Source organism: Pseudorca crassidens, chromosome 5, assembly GCF_039906515.1.
Source record: "Pseudorca crassidens isolate mPseCra1 chromosome 5, mPseCra1.hap1, whole genome shotgun sequence".
Classification (NCBI taxonomy): Eukaryota; Metazoa; Chordata; class Mammalia; order Artiodactyla; family Delphinidae; genus Pseudorca; species Pseudorca crassidens.
Genome location: NC_090300.1, coordinates 75,343,800 through 75,355,692, shown reverse-complemented (window position 1 = coordinate 75,355,692; position 11,893 = coordinate 75,343,800). Strand labels below are relative to the sequence as shown.

At 51.8% G+C, this 11,893-nt stretch overlaps 1 protein-coding gene and 1 long non-coding RNA gene across 2 annotated transcripts; one reads left to right on the top strand and one right to left on the bottom strand.

Annotated features, from left to right (window-relative positions):
• Positions 1 to 1,926: 1,926 nt before the first annotated feature.
• HES1 (hes family bHLH transcription factor 1) lies at positions 1,927 to 4,538 on the bottom strand. The gene is made up of 4 exons (XM_067738450.1): positions 4,160 to 4,538; positions 3,931 to 4,026; positions 3,597 to 3,684; positions 1,927 to 2,938 (listed from the first exon to the last, which is right to left on the bottom strand). Exons 1-4 carry the CDS (start codon positions 4,265 to 4,267, stop codon positions 2,388 to 2,390), a joined length of 843 nt encoding a protein of 280 aa, XP_067594551.1. The 5' UTR covers positions 4,268 to 4,538; the 3' UTR covers positions 1,927 to 2,387.
• A 1,126-nt stretch (positions 4,539 to 5,664) lies between these two features.
• Positions 5,665 to 10,859, top strand: LOC137225050 (uncharacterized). Its single transcript, XR_010943667.1, has 3 exons — positions 5,665 to 5,731; positions 9,577 to 9,654; positions 10,585 to 10,859. It is a non-coding gene; the product is annotated as an uncharacterized lncRNA (long non-coding RNA).
• The last annotated feature ends 1,034 nt before the right edge of the window (positions 10,860 to 11,893 follow it).

Below are 11,893 nucleotides of genomic sequence, written 5' to 3'. Positions count from 1 at the left end.
AAATGACTCATCCAAAGTGACACAGTGAGTTTGGTGGCAGAGCTGACACAAGAGCCTGAAAATCCCCATTGGGGCCTAGGGTCTCCCCTTTCTTTCTGTATTGTACAGAAATGCCTCATCTACTAGTTTAAACCCAAATTCAGGGGAAAAAAGACCATTTTCAAACTACTAATTATTTTCAAACGAACAAATGTTTACTTCTTTTCCTTAATCACTCCCCCCATATCTGTGTGCTTTTGATGATATTAAAATCCATTTTTTTCAGTTGTTCCCCTTCAGCGCAGGAAAAGACAACGAGATTTAGTTTTGAGTTGATTTAGTGATCTCACTGTGTGTGTGTGTCAATTTTTAAGAACATAAATGTACTTCTATAAAAATGAGACCCTGTTGTCTCCATTATTTCTGCTGGGACATTTCCAGCGGAGCCAGAGGACAGATTTACCAAGTGAAGCATTTGAGCTTGGAATGGGTGTCTTAAAAGAGCAATTGTTATTATGTTTGTGTTTAAACAAGAGAGACACGGCAGAAAAATGATATGATAAAGAAGACTGTGTATGTATGTGTGTATTTCTCTGGGGGGAAGGTGTGTTGGACACCTTTCCCAGACACAAAATGATGCAAGTAGGAGCCAAAATTTTTAAAGTATCTTTTAAACGTCTCACTCTAGGTCTGAAACTGGGTGGAAGGTATTTAAGAAAACTGACTGCTGTCTGCTAGATCATTCCTGTGATAGAGCGGCTCTCCACACTGGCCTGTGGAAAAGGCCAGCTAGGTGGGGGAGAGGTAAAGCTTTTGAAACAAGACAGAAAATCGTTGGCTTTATCTTTGTTAGGAAGGCTTCAAAGATTGATCTCTCCCGCCTCATCCTTCTCCTCCCAGAAGCCCTTCCAAAAGAAGGGGGGTGAGAGGAGGCTGGCGGGAGGGGCCGGGCAGGGAGGACGACTGGCCGTCGGTGGGGGAGGAAGGCGCGTCCGCCAGACCCACAGCGCCGCTGATGTGTCTGGTCTCGCAGGGCTCGTGGTTTTCATTTCCCCAACACCTGGATGCAGTCAAACACCTGGCCAAATCTGACAAAATCTGACAAGCCTTTGTGATGGGATTTGGAAGAAATTCCCTGCAGATCCTGGCACAGTTTAAAGCTGTCCGCTTTGAGTTAGGACTTGTTAAGGAGGGTTATGTGAGCTGAAACCGGAGACAACCCTTTTGCTTCTATCTGGAGCCCACATCTTGCCTGGAAATGGGGCATGACCAAGCAAAGGGGTCGCTTGCTGTTTGTATTAAAAGGGGAAGATGGCCTGTGTGCTTGCCAGCAAGGCCCCCACATGCTTTCTCTATTAGAGCCAAGCGCAGAAACTTATCAAAAACATATGTCTGGTGTTAATCATCTGGACTCGGGCTCCACTTGGGAGTCTAACTAGCTGTTCCTTGGCAGAAGGAATCTGTTGACCTTCTCAGCTTGCTTGAAGAGGGTGCAGAGAGGCATTTCAAACTTTTAGATGCTGGTACAGAAAATGTCTAGCTGCACCTAAAGACTGACTAATTAAAGGAAGACTCCGACACTTGAAGGCTGGAGGCTGCAACTATGAAGACTGTTTTTGGATGTTGGTGAGCTGCCCCAGGGCAGTAGTGGTGCAGGAGCCACCCGTAAATGTGCAGTGGGCAATAGTACCGGATTGATGAACTTCATGAATTCAGCCCTGTTCCACCCTCCTCAGAAGGAGCCAGCATGAGTGCCAGGACTGAATGAACTACCCAATTGCAACTAGAAAAGTTTTTGAAATCCTTTAAGAGATTGACCACAAATTGATCAGGGAAGCCATATCAGATGGGTTCTCACAAATTAAATGGAATTTAGTTCAAGGAGGGTTGGTAGAAGGTTGGACAGATTTTTTAAAATGTTCTTTTAATAACAAAAGAGCCAATTCCTGAATTCTCAGATTACACGTAATTCAAATTCTGCTGAGGCCTTTTTTACATATTCTGAAATAATCAGTTCTAAGACATAAGAGCATTCACTCTTTTTTTTTTCTTTTATTATATTTTCTCAAATAAACTTCCCAAAAGGAAGATATTTTAAGAGCATTTTCAAACATCTTTGGCATCACATAAAAAAGAAATCTCGTGTAAAAAACGAAATGTCATCTGAACTTTTATAATACAAAGGCGCAATCCAATATGAACATATAAAATATATACAAATATAGTGCATGGTCAGTCACTTAATACAGCTCTCTACAAAAAAGTAACTTTAGAAATTAAAAAAAAACCAAAGTAACCACTTAATCACAAAAGTCCTCCCTTCTTTCCCAGCCTCCAAGTTCCTGTTTAGTGTCCCGAGGGAAGGGAGGTGGGTTGGGGAATTTAGGGGGAGGGGTGGCCTGAGCCCCTCAGTTCCGCCACGGCCTCCACATGGAGTCCGCCGTGAGCGAGGGGCCGCTGGAAGGCGACACCGCGTTGGGGCCCACGGAGGTCCCGCTGTTGCTGGTGTAGACTGGGATGACCGGGCCGCTGTGAGCGAAGGCCCCGTTGGGGATGAGGAAGGCAAACTGGCCGTCGGGAGCCGGCACCACCTGGAAGCCGCCGAACACCTTAGCCGCCTCTCCAGCCGGGCTGCCCAGCTTGCAGGGCGCGCCGCCGGGAGGGGGCGCCGCACCCCCGGGGATGGGCACGAGCGGCGGAGGCGGCGCGAACGGCGCGTGCTGCGGCCCTCCGGGTCCCGGAGGGGGTGGCGGCGGCGCCTGTAAGGCGGGGTGCGGCTGCCCAGGGTAGGTCATGGCGTTGATCTGGGTCATGCAGTTGGCCAGGTGGCCGAGGAGCCGGGTGCGCACCTCGGTGTTAACGCCCTCACACGTGGACAGGAAGCGGGTCACCTCGTTCATGCACTCGCTGAAGCCGGCGCGGTACTTCCCCAGCACGCTCGGGTCTGTGCTTAGCGCGGCTGCGGGCCAGAAGGAGACAGACGGGTCACCGAACAGCCCTGGCCCCGAAGCCGCCGCCTCCGCCCTGGGAGGTCCCCGCCGCGCGCCTTCCTGACCACCCGCCCGCGGCACTGCCTCTTGGCTACCGGGCTGGGTTTAGAAAAACCATCCGCCTCTCCACACTAGCTTGGCGACCGAACCCGAGACGCTCCCTCTCCGTTCCCTGTCGCTCCATTTAAACTGATCTCAAGCCTCAGATTTGCCTCCTCCCCACCCTCTCGCGATGTGACCTTGGATAATGCCCTTCCCCCCTTCTCCACCATCCGAGACGTATTTCCCGTTCTGTAGTGGGGGAGGAGGGAGTGTTAAACCAGATGACCCCAGGCTCCACGCAGCTTAAAAACCGCCACGGTTCTAAGTCCTTTCGCTCCCACCCGCTTCCCCCACTGCCAAGCCGCCCGCAGCCCTTGCTGCTACAACCTCTCTCCCTCCCTTTCCGGAACAGTAACAACTTGGAGTTGTGGCTATAAATAAGCCCCAGACCGTGGGAACGCAAGAGTGAGCCAAGGCAGTAAAATGTAGCTGAATGCCTCTCACAACCACGGGCGGAAGTCTGGAAGAAATCACCGCGGGGAGAGAGGGACGCCCGCAGAGGGGGACGCGGCGAGCCGCCCTCACCCGTCATCTGCGCCCGCTGCAGGTTCCGGAGGTGCTTCACTGTCATTTCCAGAATGTCTGCCTTCTCCAGCTTAGAATGCCGTGAGCTCTGCACCGAAGAGGCAAGGGAGGAAAGTGAGAGCCCCGCCAGCGGCCTCGGAGTGCTGGGGGTCCCTCCCACCCCCGGCCGTGGTGGCGACATCCCTAAACCCCGGCTAAAGGGGCTCAGCCCTCCCGCCTCAGAGAATGCAGTGCAGGCGGAGAAGATCCCGCTGGCAAGGGGGTTTCACTCTTAGTACCTGAGAAATAGTATTTTGTTTTTTTATTTTTAAAAAAAGCAGAATTACCCACTTACATCTTTCTTAAGAGCATCCAAAATCAGTGTTTTCAGCTGGCTCAGACTTTCATTTATTCTTGCTCTTCGTCTTTTCTCCATGATAGGCTTTGATGACTGTAAAGAAAAAAAAAAGAGCGCTGAGTTCCCATGGGACCTGCCATTTCACCCCTCGATTTTAAGGGAGAAAGGAGCCCCCAACCCCGTCTTAATCTCTTGGGGCTGCAAGAGATGCAGGTACTGCCCTTACCTTTCTGTGCTCAGATGCTGTCTTTGGTTTATCCGGTGTCGTGTTGACACTGGCTGGGGTAGCAGCCACCGGGGACGAGGAATTTTTCTCCATTATATCAGCTGGCATTTTCTTTTCTTTTTTTTTTTTAAATCCCTAGAGAATTTTATTTTTGGAGTTCTTCACACACACACAAAAAATTGTTTTGTTTATGTCCCTTCTACTTGAGACTTTCGCAAAACTACTGAGCAAGTGCTGAGCGTTTATTACAATATCTTATGGCTACTTGGTGATCGGTAGCGCAATTCCAGGACCAAGGAGAGAGGTAGACGGGGGATTCCGCTGTTATCAGCACCAGCTCCGGATCCTGTGTGATCCCCAGGCCCTGGCGGCCTCTATATATATCTGGGACTGCACGCGAACGGCTCGTGTGAAACTTCCCAAACTTTCTTTCCCACAGTAACTTTTAGCCAATGGGAGGAGGAGACACGCGGCACCGCTCGTGGACCGCGCCCCCCCATTGGCCGCCAGGCACAAGGCCTGGCGGCCAATGGCGCGCGCCTGAGCCCGGGGCACCAGAGGCTACAACGTCAATCAAAAGGATTTTAACCCTTTGCTACTCTCCCTGCTGGGCTTTGCTTTAGAGAGGATTTTTCCACATTGGGTTTGCTCTAGTCTAGTTTATTTCTTTTGGGGCTAGGGTCTTTGCTCCTTACTTCCGTTCATGTGTAACAGAGCTACTTTGACGCTAATAAGAAGTTCATTTGAAATATATTTTTAAAAAGGTTTAGAAGGGCAAGGATAAAAGGTTATAATTGCAGTGGTTAAAAGGGGGGAATTGTGTAAGGGTGTAAGTTACGGAAACATCCAAGTGATTTCCCGCTCAGACTCCGCACATTCGGGGGAGGAGAGGGGTGAAAGTCGACCATGCAGAAAACGGACCAAAAAAATTCCTTCTTGCATGCAGAAAAAGTGCCTCCATCTTACATTTGCAGGTTTTTCAGAGCAAGGTGGTTTTTGATCCCCGCCCTCCCCCCGACACACGCCCACCCCGGCCCGGCCCTCATTTCTCTTCTAGAGTTGGGGCTTTGGACCCCGCGTTTCCCCAGGAAACAATCAGAATAATTTCCAACTGAGCAGAAAGGAAATGGAATTTCAAATGAAAGATGAACAAGGGGGGCTTTGATGGCAATGCCTCAGGGACGCGCGCGCGTCCTCGCCACCCTTTCCCTTTCCACCCGCCGGCTCTCGATTCTGCCGCATGTTGAGGTGGCGAGCGGAGCGGCAGCCTCTCCCTCCTTCTCGCCCCGCGGGCGGCCGGGGCAGCCTCGGCACCCGGCGCGCGCGGGCCCTTTAAGAGCTACACCAGCCGAGCTGCAGTTTGACATCAGCCGGCCGGCAAGGGCGCGCCAGGAGCCGAAGCACGTGCCAGGATGTTTTATTGCCGCCGCGGCTGCGGCCGGGCCGGGAGGATGTGTGTGTGCGTGCGTGTGTGAGTGTGTGTGCGCGCGCCCCGGGGGCAGGGAGGCGGGGGGCGGCGGCGGGCGGCGGAGCGCGGGGGCTGGTTCCTGGTCCCCGGGAGAAGCCAAGAAGGTAAATAGCAGCTGCTGTGCTAGAGCCTGGGAAAACCCCGCCCCCTGCGCCTTGGCCGGGGCTCATTGGCGCGCGCTGCGTGTGGGGGGTGTGTGTGTGTGTGTGTGTGTGTGTGTGTGTGTCTCCCCGCGTGTGGTGTGTGTGTGTGTCCGGGCCCCCCTCCTCTGGCCCCCGCCGGGCCAGGAATCCGAGGGGGCGGCCGGAGCCGAGCCCCGGAGCTTACCACCCACCCACCCCCCACAACTCCGCCGGGCCAAGGTCAGCCCTTCCGGGCGGGGAGCGCACGCCCTGGGGTGGAGAGTGGGGAATTATTCCAACCCCCCACTCCACCCCTGATTTCGGGCTTGAGGTTTTAACTCTGCCGAAAGCCTCACTAGCAACAGCCCGGGGGAGGGGTGGGGGCCTTCTTGTTTGCTCGCAGCCTCGGCCCTCCCTCCCACCGCGGGGCCTCCGGCGCCCGCCGCGGTCACGAGATGCCTGACCGCACTTAGGAAGCGGCCGGGTCAGCCTCCTGCCTCCGCTCGGCGGCTACGGTTAAAGCGACTTCGCGCCGCCCGCCCTTTCCCCGGGTCCAGGGCGGCCGGGCAGCTCCCCCTCTCTGCGCCCGGGAGGCCGCCGGCGGGCGGCCGGGAGGAGGCGGGCGGCGCGGGCGGCTGCGTGCTGCCGGTTGGCCGGGCCGCGCGCCGGGAGGAGCCGCCGCTGCCGCCGCCGGGTGCCACGTGGCGGGCGCCGGGCCGGGAGCGCCAGGGCTCTGGCGGCGGCCTCCCTGGGGGATTTGCCGCGCAGGGCGGGCGACGCGCACTGCCCCGGCCGGCCGCCACCGCCGCCGCCGCGTCCCTCCCTCCCGCCCGCTTGCCCGGGTCGCCGGGCCCCACGCCCCCACCCCTTCCGCCCTTCCCGCCGCCCGGGAGCTCGGGGCGCTGCTCGGGCGGTTCGGGGCGGCCCGGGAGCCGAGCGCGTCTTGTTTGATGTCGCCCCCCCGCCCTCCCAGCGCTTCCCTAGGCTTAGAGGCCGCCGGAGGCCTGGCACACATTTCTCAGTCACTTCATTCCTTCCTTCCTCTGAGCTCCCCACTGAGATAATGTTGTAAATGATTTCACCAGATCTCGTCCCGAATGAGATTCAGCGGTTCCCGACTCTGGGTGACCTTGGGCAAGCCCCTGTCTTCTCATTACGGAACGCATGCTCTGTGCCAGACACTGTGTTAAAAACCCTGGGATCACCACGACGAGAGATAGAATGGCAGCCTGTAAGGAGTTGCAACTCTGGAGGCAGACAGACTCTGATTTTCTGATTGATGACCGAGCATTCCTCTATTATTCCTTTCTTTTAGGGCTTGGATGATGGCCCAAGCCATCAGATCAGGAGAACCTAAAAGAAACACTGAACCACACCTGTATGGGCAACACTGTTTCTGGTCTATATGGGGGGGGTACAGGGATAAATACAATAGTTATTGCCCTCAGGGAGCCTAGGGCAGAGAGACACTGAACTCTTAAGTGCAGCTGATATCTGCCTATTTCCACGTATATTCCTTTGGTAGGTCCTAGGTTCAAGAGAGACAGTTATATGTCTAGACAGAAGTAAAATGAAGTTTTAGGATAATTGAATTACTCATAAATTGCGGTATCCTGGAAAAATTCCTGGAGGAGGTGTCCTGTGCTTTGTATCTTGAAAAATAGGTAGGATTGGAGCTTTGGAAATGTGGTGAGTCATGGGGCTGGGGAGGATGGCCGTACCCATGGCCCTGAAAGCCTAGACTTTGGAACTTGAGGTCTTTATTCAGGGAACATGGTCTGGAGCCTAGGGTATGTGACAGCCAGGAGTGTAAGAAGGCACTGGAGGAGGAGGAGACTTAAGGCCCTTAAACATCTTGCTAAATGACTTTGGATTTATCTTTAGACAGTGGAGAGCCATGAAATGCTCTCGAGCAGAGAAGGGACATCAAAATTCTCCTTTAGAAAGATGGCTCTGGGGAAACGTGGAGAGTGGTTTGCAAGGTTCAGAGGCAGAGGGCCAAGTTAGGAGGTTCAAACCAGTAAAGGAGGTTCCTACCAGTAAAGGAGGTTCCTAGGTGACAGGTGTAGACTGACACTCACCCGGAAGCACCTGCCTAGAACTAGCTCACCTGGGCGTTAACTGCACGTTGTCCAATGATCCAAGTTCTGCAGAAACCTGCCTACCCTTTACTGCAATGTTCCTCCACAACCTGGAGTCCAACCAAGGAATCCTTGTGACTGGGACCAAATTTACCTTCCAAGCCTCATTTCCGTCTTCCAGGACAGCCCTCAAGTCTGCAGCCAAACCTGTACCTCATTGCAGGCTGAGTTTACTCGCTCTTGCCCCTCAGGCTACTCTCTGGGATTTTTTTGCTGTTTTCTTTACACACTGCAGACTGGGCTGTGTCCTATCATGTTCTGAAGAAATGATGAACAATGCCTCCTTTGTTGACCCGCAACCTGGGCCAGTGGGGAAGGACTTTTCCTTCTTATTTTAAACAGATGGAAAAGTGGTGATGACAGAAAATTGTCTGTTGCTTTTGAAAAAAGTGGAGTTTCCCTGTGTGTTTGACATCCTCTTGGTGAAAGGTGATGAGACTATGAAGTTACCCTGCTTTCTGCTGTGCAGACTTTGCAAGCTTCTTAAAAGGCTTCTGCTCAGCATCTGACTTTTTAAAAACTGCATAAATACTCTGACCCAGATTCTTCCAAGGAATGAAAATCTTCCCAGGAAAGATTGTTAGTTAACCCTTTCCAGGTTACCCCCAAATCTATGAGAACCAGTGACTTCCTCTATTAAACTCTGCTATGACATTGACTGCTGCCTGCTCTTGGGCCCTAATTAACTAGCAGGGCATGCCACCCCCTGTCCCTTCTAGCCTAAGAGCCTGTGTTTTTTTTGTTTTTTTTTTTTCTCCCCTGATTCTGTCATCTCCTGAGGATTTGGCACCCTGAAGGTGCGTGGAGAATGTTGAACATAGTCAAGTTATGGTCTCACTGCAGTGCCTAAAACAGCCTCGTTGGCCAAATAGTTAATCAACAACTCGTTTACTGCCACTTTAGGAGTGCTTAGACTGGTAGAATGAGCAAATAATTTAAACACACACACACACACATTTTCAGATAGAGCCGGTCAAAATTTTGCCATGAATTTGTTTCTGGACCAAATAAACAAACAAACAAAAAACGAAGCCATGAAATTGTCAGCCCTCCATCCCAACCATTCACGTAGAAACTTTCTTTGCAAGTGTGCTCAGATGCTGTTTTTCAGCATCCTTATCCTGGGCAGTGAAAATAGTACCAACCAACGGGACACTCTCCGCACCTTCTCAAATGGGTAACTAAGCTCCTAAACTCAAGAAAAACCTTTTGGATTTGGAAAGCCCTCCTTAGAGAGAAACAGCCTTTATTTTTCCGTCTTCCTCATCCCCTCCACCCCTCCCCCCAAAGCACAGAGAAAACTGAACCCTGTTCATCAGTGGAGGTCATTTCTTTGATCCCCACGTGAGACCAGCAAAACACCAGGAATCTTTCCCACTGTATCATGCCCAATAAATACAATCAGGGGCTGCTGTGTTTGTCTCCTTCCCCCTTTCTGCCCCGTGAAGGGTGATTTTTCTCCATCTTATTGCATCACCTGTTTGCTTTAAACCATAAAACAAATAACCGCATCTCTAGTGAGACTCTCCTTTGTCCCTGGGTATCGGAATGGTTTGTGGGTTTGGTTTAAAGCTAAAGAAAGGAGAAAGAGTGAGAGAAGAAGAAAAAAGGTATTTTGCCTGAGGACTTGAAGCTTTTTTTTTTTTCCCCTCTTTTCCTCCGCTTGACTGACTTTCTCACACTCAGATTCCCTGCAGCCTGCCAGGGACGTGGTAGCTGCCCTGCCAAAGAGCTATCCTGGGAGGGCTATTGAAAGAGCTTTGAGTAAGTACACACTGGGCGGATTTTCCCCTCCCCTCCATACCTGCTCCGCACCTGTACAGGGAGCAGTCCCACACCTATCACCTGATCGCAGCCCTTTCAGAGACCGTGAGAAAAATAAAGCCCAGGATAGAAGAGATGTTTGTCTCTGTAGGGCTGCAGCCAGCTCCCCACAGTACAAGTGCCCAGAAACAGCACATTCCTGCCCCGGTGTGCACGCGTGTTTGCCCTCGCGCGTGCTGGCTGGGGGCACCGAGAAGGCGAGGGAAGCCGGGCATCACCTGCATGATGTAATGACTGCCTTGCTGCCTTCGTCTTCTGGTATCTGCCTGACCGGTAGTTTTGTGATCCTTTACTAAAATCATTGTTGTGGTCCTTCTAGATGAGTCCATATATGCTCATCACAGCAGAATTCACGACAGGGATTTCTGACCTTAAGGTTCACGGATGAACCCCCAGGGAACCCTCTGAAATGGAATTCAAAATTATGTCTCTCCATGCATATTGAGCAGGAGCTTAATAAATACTTTTTGAATGAATGAACAAATGCATCATTTCCCGCCCCCCCGCCCCAGCAAGGAGAGGGTCCACAGCTTTTAGTAGAATCTCAAAGCTTTTTTGACCCAGAAAGGTTGAGGAAGCTGGTCCAGGCAATCTCCAATTACAAGTGGGTACTCTAAGGCCCAGAGAGGGCCAGGGACTGGCTCAAGCAACATAGGGCCAGAGTGGGGGCCAGAGGCCAGCTCGAAGCCCTTTCCATCACGCCAGAGTGCTGTGGGCTTTGGGAAACTGAGGATGGGTTTATAGAGTTGTGATCACTGCCAGAACTTGGATTTAAAATAGACACTTTAAATAAATTAATTAATTAAATAAAATAGATACTTTAATAAAGATACTTTGAATTTCCAGAGCTTTTTTTCCCTTAATTTTGAGGCACTTGAGCGGCTCTGCACCCAGCATTTGGATGGAGAAAGGGATAGGCAAGAAAGCCAAGTGTCTACCCACAGAAGAGGATTCAGGAATGCTTGCAGCAAGAGTCCTGGTTGCCATGCAGTGGCATTCGAAACGACCGCAACTCTGCATTCCATCTTTGATAAAAATAAGTTGCTACTTCTAAACAAAACTGCCTAGTTGGTTTCTGGCCAAGCTGGGACCTCGAACTGCAAATCGCGGGTGACGGTGGAAAAACAGAAACTTTTCAGCATTGGCTCCTAGCAGGCTGTAATGCTTTCTGCTTCCCCCCAGCCCTTTGGAAAACTTGACCACAGCCAGTGGGACCAAGGGAATGTGCACTTTTCTAATGGGCCCAAAAAGAGGATGGTTGCCAGGAAAGCCTTTCCCATGGGGCGGGGGCAGGGCACCGGGGACAGCTTAACTCCCACATTTGGCCACAGCAGCCATGGCGGGCAGGCTTTAAATGTGCTCTCAACTAACCTTTTACTCTCTGAGCAGGGCTGCAGTGAGGCAAGCCTGCAAGCCCAGGGATGAAGGCGGGCATTTCTGAGGGATTGCACGGTTGCTGACTTGCACCCTTGTGTGTAAAAGGCTCAGAACTGCACGGGGGCTGGTGCCTGTAGGGGCCTCTGGAAGACTCAGGAAGGTGGGGGGAAGTCTTAGCCCCTTTAAACCCAGGACATGGGTTTGCTGGGCTTGCTGATAGCTGCTCAAATTGTGACATCAGATCAAGCTTCTCAAAAAATCAAAAACAAAAACAATGCAGCTAACCAAGAGAATCATTTGGATAAAACCTAGGGCCAGAAAGTGATATGGGATGAGTGTATAAGGCATATTTAAAATCAAAGTCGCTGTCATTGTTACCCTTGCTTATTTTCCTCGGCTTGTAGGAAAGGGGTAGGGGAGGCAAAGTAAGAGACCTAACAGGTGGCTTAATGGGTCCGTTCATTGAATGCATAGGAAAATTGAACCTAGGAAGAAATGACTGGACTAAGGTTTAACAGCCTCCCCAGAGAGGGAAGAGAAGGCCAGAATTAGGCTTGAGTTTCCTACCCACCAGTCCAGAAACCCGCCCCTCTGTATCTGTATGAGAAGAATGTTTTGAAATATCATCTACAGCAAGTGACTAACATTACCACCAAAGATGGATTTTCCGGTTGAGAATCAGAGCTACCTGCCGGTGGGCGAGTGTGGTGGTGTGACAGCACACAGCGTGGTTAAATGCCAGGGTTGCTGCACCGTGATTCCCTCTAGAATTTGCTCACCACCCGGTGACCTCTGGAAAAGA

Coding starts and splice junctions, on each gene's coding strand:
- HES1 (XM_067738450.1), bottom strand. CDS start 4,267: ATGCCAGCTGATATAATGGAGAAAAATTCCTCGTCCCCGGTGGCTGCT. Junction 3,685..3,930: donor TGGATGCTCTTAAGAAAGAT/GTAAGTGGGTAA, acceptor TCTTCGGTGCAG/AGCTCACGGCATTCTAAGCT. Junction 2,939..3,596: donor GCAGCGGGCGCAGATGACGG/GTGAGGGCGGCT, acceptor TCTGGCCCGCAG/CCGCGCTAAGCACAGACCCG.